We start from the raw sequence: 8,403 nt of genomic DNA on the forward strand, positions 1-8,403 counted from the left end.
GAAGTTACACAGATTCTTCTTAAATTCTATTAAAAACATATATATATATATATATATAGATTTCTTTTCTTATACTCAACATTCATATAAAGAAAAGCTCCTGTGAAACTACCATGAAATTGTACGAGCTTATTTAAAATTTTGTTCAAACGTTTGAGTGCTGTGTATAAAAATTAAAGTATGAAGGGACATGTACAACTCATATGGAAGTATTGTCCCATAAATATAAAATACAAGTCAACTTGTAAAATTTGATTTGATAAGGTCAGGTACATATTTTAGCCAATAGGGTCATCCTCTCTCTATATCATCAGAGCAACAAAGTAGCCAATAAAGGTTGGTCATAATAATAAGAATTTGGTCTAGAATATATAAGATAATGTGATCAAATTCTGATATTGATGTGATTAGAAATTTATTGATAGGTGATTTGTAAATGTTTTTATAAATATTTTTTAAACTTAAAAGCATGTTTTGGCTCTCGTGAATCCTTAAGACCAATGATCACATGCTTCTTAAAGAAAAAAAATAAATAAATAAAGAAAGAGAGAAAAGAAAAGAAAAGAGCCAAAAAGAAAGAAAGTAAAAACAAATATTGATCATCATAAGTATGGGTTATCGTACATTATTCTGATATTGTCTATTATACATAAATTAAAGAGGAAAAAGGGGAAATCCCAAGCCAGCAAAACTCAATATTCTCAGAGGCGAGGAAGAAATATGGATCAGCTTGAAATTTCTGTGGAAGAAAATGAATTAGGAAGTTGGAGAGAGAGATGCAACAGAAGAATCGAAAGCCCGAAAGCAAGAGAGTTTTCGAATAGTCATCATCAAGATCAACTCTCTGAATCAATACTACTGCAACAACAGACATCTTCTGATGAAAATATCGGTGTGATATTTTTTGAATTTCAAGAGGCTGTTCAAAATAGCAACGATGATCAGTTCGTTAATGTGTTGGACCAGATGTTATCATCAACGACTACGCTACGTTTGTCTGCTATATTCAATCGAGTCTCTCCCTCAGGTGACTCACTGCTTCACGATGCTGCTTATTTTGGAAGAGAAAAATTGCAGAAATCATCAGTCATTACTTTCCCGGGCTACTCACCAAGAAAAACATCTATGGAGATACCCCACTTCATGTTGCTGCAAGATCAAACAGTTCACTTCTAATTGAAATCATCCTCTCTGAATATAACAGAACAGCATCAGAGAATGATAATGATGATGATGATGAAAAGAGTATAACGAGAATAACCAATGAGTATGGGAATACAGCTTTGCATGAAGCAGTATGTCGCAACAATCTTCAAGGGGCTGCTATCCTTTTTTATGCAGATAAGCATGTGGTTCATTATTTGAATAACTCAGGTGTTTCTCCCTTGTATTTGGCTGTTCAGAGTTCAAATGAGGAATTAGTTAATCTTTGGTTGGAAGAAGATCTATCTCCGGACAATATTTCTCTCACAAGGAGCCATGGAATCTCTCCACTTCATGCTGCCATATCCACAAAAAATACAGGTAAAATTATATATGAACTTCCATAAGTCACTTGTTTTTGTTGGATGTCAAGTGAGTTGGCTTGGCTAGGTATGAGGAAAAAAGTCCCACATTGATTGTAGTTAGGTTGGAGTAGAGTTATATAAATGAAAAAGTCTTTACAGTTCAATTCTCAAAATATGATGTCATACTCACTTATATATGTTTTTTTGAAACTGTTGGGCAACCCAGCTGTATTCTCCCCTTTTTGAGATGGTCCTTGCGCTCAACACCAGCAGTTTTGTCTTGCTTCGAAATTTCATGAACTACTTTATTCACCAATAAGATGATTTTCCAACTGTCAGCTTGATTTTCTCTGAGCTGTCATAATTTAATTAATTGCAGATTTATTGAAACTGATGGTGGAGAAAGAATCATATCTAAATCTAATGAACCTAAGAGATGAACATGGAGGAACTCCAATGCATTTTGCAGCTTTAACGGGTTATGTGGAAGGCGTTCGCATACTCTTGGAGAAATCTACTCTAACAGCACAAGAATATGATATGAAGGGTCAACTTCCGATTCATCTTGCTTCTAAACAAGGTCATGTTGAGGTGGTCAAGGAATTCTGTGAAAGAAAAAAAAAGATTTCTCTTAGAGGTTTGATTAACAAGAAGGGTCAAAACATTCTTCATGTCGCAGCAAAGCATGGACAAGAAGACGTGGTAAAATATCTTCTAAGAAACGCATCAAGGCTTGTTGAGCGACTTGATGTAAACAAGAAAGACAAAAATGGGAACACTCCATTGCATTTGGGTGTAGAAAACTTGCATTATTCGACCGTACTGAGTCTCACACTAGATAAAAGGACTGAGGTGAATCTTACGAATAATGAAGGTTTAACAGCTAGAGATATTGTTTTGTTGAAAAGAGGAGTCCAAAGAGGAGTTGTGCAGGTATGGTTTATACATACTTACGTTTCCAATACAATAAACTATCAACAATGCCACACTCACATGAAGTAGCTTATGTACGTCATCAGGACCATATGTTTAAATCGTGTTCAAATGACAATTACTTCCTAGCTAGATACGAAGTTGTTCATATTATGCAGAATCATGATTGATAAGAAGATCGTAGTTAGCTTCAATCCTTGCTAAACTGCATGAAAGAAAAACAATTTAAAGCGCGCGCGCACTAACACTTGGCCATGGGTATATAGGCATTTTTTTTTTTTTTTTTTTTGCGCATGATAATATGCATCTGTTATATCTTTCTGTAACTTTTAGAGAAATATACTTGTCACTTGCACTGGATAACACCTCTATGCAGAGAAGCGAAGTTACTCGAGCCCAGTTCTTAGTTCACAGAAGTACGCAAGGAAAGATAAGAGAAAGTCTTACTACTTGCCTTTGTAATAATATTCAGGAGAGAGGGAGGGAGGGAGGGGGAGAGAGAGTACAGTTTCACTATAGCCTCATGTATATAACTCCCAGTCATTCCCCCTTGGTCGTTTTGAACGTGCATGTGGTTAATAAAACTGTCCCCACACTTTTTTAAATACAAGGGGAAAACTGCAGTTAAGAACCCAGACATATTGCACATAAAGACCCTAAAGTGATTAATATCTAGAAACTGGGCTCGGATTTTGGACTAAGAATGGATAACCCCCCACTTTCAATTACTTGTGGAATCATTAGCTCCGAACCACGATAGACTGCATGAAAGAAAACAAATGCTTAGACTAAGATGATACGCACCCAACCACTATACTAGCACATGATAATACACATCTGTTATATCGATTTTCCAATTCCTTGTAGTATATTATTTTTTCATTTCTTGTTTCTTTGTATAGGAGATGACAAACTTGGTCTTGAAATTTTCTGGTGCGAAACCAAGTGATAAAGCAAAAGGTTTGCTTAAACGTCGAGGAACGTTCAAAGCAGATGTGATGAAGAATAAAATGGACACACTAATGATAGTGGCCATATTGATAGTAATAGTGACATTCATGGCTGGTTTTACAGTACCTGGTGGTGTGTATAGCTCAGACGACCCAAATCCACATAATAGAGGGACAGCAATTTTGGCTCATAAACCAATGTTCAAGATATTTGCTCTTTTCAACATGGTAGCTCTGTACAGCTCCATATTTGGATCTTTTTTTCTCTTGTGGGCACAGATTGCTAAATTTTCTCCTTCAAGGGCCTTCACTTCTGCACTTTTCATGGTGGGTTTAGCTTTATTATCAATGACACTGTCATTCATGGCTGCTTTAAGTCTAGTTGCGACCCATGCCCCATGGATCTCATCTCTCACAATATTCATTGGAATCAGTTCCTTCTGTGCCATATTAATATGGTCAAATGCGAGTTGGAGTATTATACTTGTATCCATCATATCTAGTTATCGTGATGAGATTTTTAAGATTTTCTTGTCTGTTATAGCTTCTCTTTCAGCTGTTACCTTGCTGGCTATCGTAGTTTCAGGTCCCATTATGTTGTTGTTGTATCTTGGTCACGTGGTAAACTAAGTGTTGAAGATCCCTATCTAATGCTTAGTTGTAGTTTTTGTCAACTTTTGGAGTGCCGTGTGCGTACTTGTGGGTAATTATGTAATTTTTGGCGACAAAGGGAAGTGACTTGGGCTTTTGTTTGACTCTTGTAATCTTCGTATATACATACATGTGTGTAAATGTTGTGAAATATAATGTAACAATTCATTTGATAAGGCACAATTAATCTACTTTATTGTTCTCATAAGATGGAAAAGAAATTAAAGATGTCGCAAGTGTGTGGCTTGGATCTTAGGTCATGTTTCGTGAGAAGATATATCAAGTTATTTTTTAAGGAAATGGTAAGGAAGAGGGAAAGGCTTTTATAAAAATGTTTTTTATAAGCCAAAGATGTGTTTGGTAGTTAAGAAGAAAATCAAGAACTTTCTTGTTTTGGCTATTAGGAGCTTGTTATAATATAAATTCTCTTTATTTAAATGCCTAAATTGAGTTTTCAAAGACGACTAGCAGGAAATGCTAGATCTCTACTATGGTGGTATTTTAATTAAAAAAATAGAAGTATAATATTATATACTCCCTCCACTCAAAAATTAAGGTATTTTTTAATCAAATCTCACTTTCAATAAAGTAATTAATTGTTTTTATAGATATCTTTACATATTTATCCTTATTTACTAAAGTGTTTCACTCTAAAATAAGTACAAAGTGATTTATTCGTTAGGAACACTTTTGAAAAAAAAAATAATGATTACATTTTAAAATATTAAAAATGCCTTACATTTATGAATATTCAATCCCTCAAAAAATGCTCTTATATTTTTTAATCACGGAGTAATATAATTATTATTATTAGTAAAAATATAAAAAATAATATATTTTATATGACTAAAAATAATTATTTATACTGTATATTATTGTTAGTATTTTTTAAAAGTTCTCAAATATTTTATAATTTTCAAATATTTTTATAATAATTAAAATATCAAAACTATTATTTTGAAAAATAAATGATAAGTCAAGCTAGAGTTTATATTGAACAAGAAGGGGTAAAATAGTAAAAAAAGTATATATTGGAATCAATTTAGAGTCATCTAACTGATTTTTAAAAATATAAAAAATAAAAGTAAAAACAAAAAAGGGCAATTGGATCATTATTTAAGGGGGAAAACTTGCTTTGGAACATGAGAAGGGAGAGTTGATAGTATTCAAGTTTAATTATTTCTTCTTTTTGAGATGAGGAAAAAAGAAAAAACAAGTTCTTTAGGGAGACGGGGGAGAGAGTCGTTCTCTCTGGATAGTGGGGTTTTTTATTAACCCTTTATTCTATCTTGTCTGTTAGCGTGGCTGTGGAGTTGCATAGAAGACATGAAAAATCTGCAGATCTTGATTTGGTTGTGGAAACACAAGGCTAAAGGAAGAAAGTGTTGAATGATGCATCAAAGCCACGTATTACATGCTGTTACACGTGCTACTAGTTTCAATATTTTTAGGAGTAGTGGGTTTATTTTTTTATTTATTCATTGTTGATATTTATCCTACTTTCAGTTGAGTAAGTCAAAGATATTTTAGATATCCACTATTATTTAGTTCCCCTTTTTTTTTTTTGGTATTTTCAGTTATGAGTGAATGACTCTATATTTTGCATATCTGATGAATAAAATTATCATCAAGTCAGTTTTATGATTTCCATTACCTGTTAGAATCTTTTATCCAATAATTTTTGGTGTCAGAGCATCAGAGAGTGAGTCAACTTTCTGACGTAAACCAAAAAGAGAGACGGCACTGCAACACCTGGGGAGTGAGAGAAGAGCGATAAATACCGAGAGTTTAAATTCCATGAGCAAGCTACGAGAGCACTGTAGCTTCTACTTTGTTTCTTTTCACTCACTCTCTATTTCAGGTTCGATTGTGAATAGGGTGATCTTTCGCTTTTGCAACTCTGTTCAACGTGACGACAATCTGTGGCAAACCACAGCAGCTTCGCAAGTGATGGGGTTTCTACAACTCCTCAATCGTTGATTCCTATTTTCAATGAGGATAAGTATGAGTTCTGGTCTATCAAGATGAAGACCCTCTTCCAATCTCAAGACCTATGGGACTTGGTTGATGATGGTTTCGCAGACTCAGATGTGGACCAATACCGTTTGAAGGAGAATAAGAGGCGGGATGCTAATGCTCTATTTTTCCTTCAGCAAGCCGTACATGACAACCTCTTCTCTAGAATCACTTCTATAGTGACTTCTAAAGATGCATGGCAGATTTTGATGGCTAAAGTTCAGGGCTCTGACAAGGTAATCTCTGTAAAACTCCAATCACTTGTGAATTCGAGAATTGCAAACGCAAAAGTCTTGTGGAGAAAAATTTACTAATGAAACTATAGTTGCAAAAATTTTGTGAACTCTTACCCCTTGATTTAACTTTGTTGTTGCTGCAATTGAGGAGGCTCATGATATGTCTAAATATTCTTTGATGAACTAATGAGCTCATTGCAAGCTCACAAGGACAGGATGAATCAACCCCAGGAAAAACCTAAAGAGCAGGCATTTCAAGCGAAGGGGGAGTCTTTCTCCACAGGTAGAGGAAATGGTAGAGGTGGATTTCATGGTAGAGGCAGAGGCCACTGTCAATATAATGAGCTGACGCAATCAAATATTCAAACTCTCAAAAGAGCTCCCTTCAATGCCATTATTGGAAGAAATTTGGGCAAAAGGAATTAGACTGTCGGTCAAAGCAGAGAGGTGGAAAAAAAGCTTGCTGATTTTACAGAGGCGGAAGAGGCGGAAACCTTGTTTATGTCTTATACAACAGTAGAAGAAGCTAAATTAGTGCTTGTGGCACATTTTCCTAACACTCAACCTTTAAAGAATGTTGGGTTCATTGACAACGGATGTTCCAATCATTATGACCGGTTCAAATTCATTGTTTGAAGAACTAGATGCATCACATAAATCTAATGTTCGACTTGGAGATGATAAGCAAGTTTAAGTTAGAGGTAGAGGTACGATTGCTGTCCACAATGATGATAGTAAAAAGAAACTCTTGAATAATGTTTTGCTTGTGCCTAGTTTGGCTAATAATCTACTGAGTGTGGGACAAATGATGGAAAATGGCTTTATAATCATATTTGCTGATTATCATTGTGTTATTTATGATAACAAGTCTAGTGAACTGGTTGCAAAAGTTAACGACTAAATGTTATATTGTGTATAAGGGTGATCCAAATTAAGAGTCAAAATGCTATATGCAAGTAGAGATTGAAGTTGAAGAAAAGGAGGATTTACACTACAACATCCCTTAATAATGCTACAGCATGATGAATAGTGATTGTGACAATAGTTTACGCTGCAGCATAACCCAATTATACCACAGTGTAAGCGCTAGTTAATGAAACACACAAGTTTGTGAAAAATTGATATTTTTAGGATTCTAAATGTTTTGCCTCATCATTCTTCGACTTTGATCAGCTCCAAAAGCTAGAAACTAACGAGGGAAGAGAGGAAAATGCCATGGTTCAAGCCGAGAAGCTTGGGTTTCATGAGAGATTAGTTATTATCATCCAAAATGCCATGGTTTAATGTCTATTTGATGCTTGGCCAACATTAAATGTGATTTTGGGTTTTGGAATTTTTTCTTGACAAAGGGAAGTCTCATTTGGACCATTAAATTGAGTAATATGGTATTAGATTTTATCTTGTAATTAGGATAGACTTATACCTAATTGCCCTGTATAATCATTGTGGAGTGTCCTTGGTGAGTATCGCCTCTTGGATAATTGTGTTAAACATAACATAATTAATTTAAGAGAGAGTTATTAATAGATTGAAAGACCCTAATAAATATTAAAACTCTTGATTGAAAAAGCTAGTGTTGAAATCAATCAATTAGGTTAAAATGGAGTCTAAGAAGTTAATAGAGGATTAGTGACTCTAGGTTGCTTTGTACTCAACTAGTTGTTAGATTTAAGCATTTTGTTGCGTTTTTATTAAATTCAATTTTAATTTTGGTTAATCAATCATTTCCAATTAGTTTTGCTTAACATAAAGAAATGTGGGAACTTTGTTGCCTAGTTGCTATTTTACTTGATTCATCGTGGGATCGACTTTAACACAACTTTATATTGCATATTGACCAATACATTTGCGATGATACAACTTTATGTGCATCACTTGCTTCTCGCATATTTAATATTGACATGGCTCTAGTATGTGTTTTCTATTTGATTATAACTTACATGACAATTCTAGAATACTTATTTTTTACTTGAAAATTATCTAGATATTATATTTTGATTGTGAATCTCAAGATGATTTTACTTTTGTTAGGTAATAGATTTCTTCTTTTAATCATGGTAGACTATTATAACTCTAGTTTGGTCTTTTCTACCTTGATTAACTTTTAGC

The 8,403-nt window shown here is 34.1% G+C and overlaps 1 protein-coding gene across 1 annotated transcript; it reads left to right on the forward strand.

Annotated features, from left to right (window-relative positions):
- Positions 1–720: 720 nt before the first annotated feature.
- LOC129317549 (protein ACCELERATED CELL DEATH 6-like) lies at positions 721–4,233 on the forward strand. Its single transcript, XM_054961861.1, has 4 exons — positions 721–991; positions 1,033–1,524; positions 1,888–2,441; positions 3,344–4,233. Exons 1-4 carry the CDS (start codon positions 721–723, stop codon positions 4,019–4,021), a joined length of 1,995 nt encoding a protein of 664 aa, XP_054817836.1. The 3' UTR covers positions 4,022–4,233.
- Positions 4,234–8,403: the final 4,170 nt, after the last annotated feature.

This window comes from Prosopis cineraria, unplaced genomic scaffold, assembly GCF_029017545.1.
Source record: "Prosopis cineraria cultivar Desert tree isolate PC_DT_omini unplaced genomic scaffold, ASM2901754v1 PC8, whole genome shotgun sequence".
Classification (NCBI taxonomy): domain Eukaryota; kingdom Viridiplantae; phylum Streptophyta; class Magnoliopsida; order Fabales; family Fabaceae; genus Prosopis; species Prosopis cineraria.

Coding starts and splice junctions, on each gene's coding strand:
- LOC129317549 (XM_054961861.1), top strand. CDS start 721: ATGGATCAGCTTGAAATTTCTGTGGAAGAAAATGAATTAGGAAGTTGG. Junction 992..1,032: donor ATCATCAACGACTACGCTAC/GTTTGTCTGCTA, acceptor CCCTCAGGTGAC/TCACTGCTTCACGATGCTGC. Junction 2,442..3,343: donor TCCAAAGAGGAGTTGTGCAG/GTATGGTTTATA, acceptor TTCTTTGTATAG/GAGATGACAAACTTGGTCTT.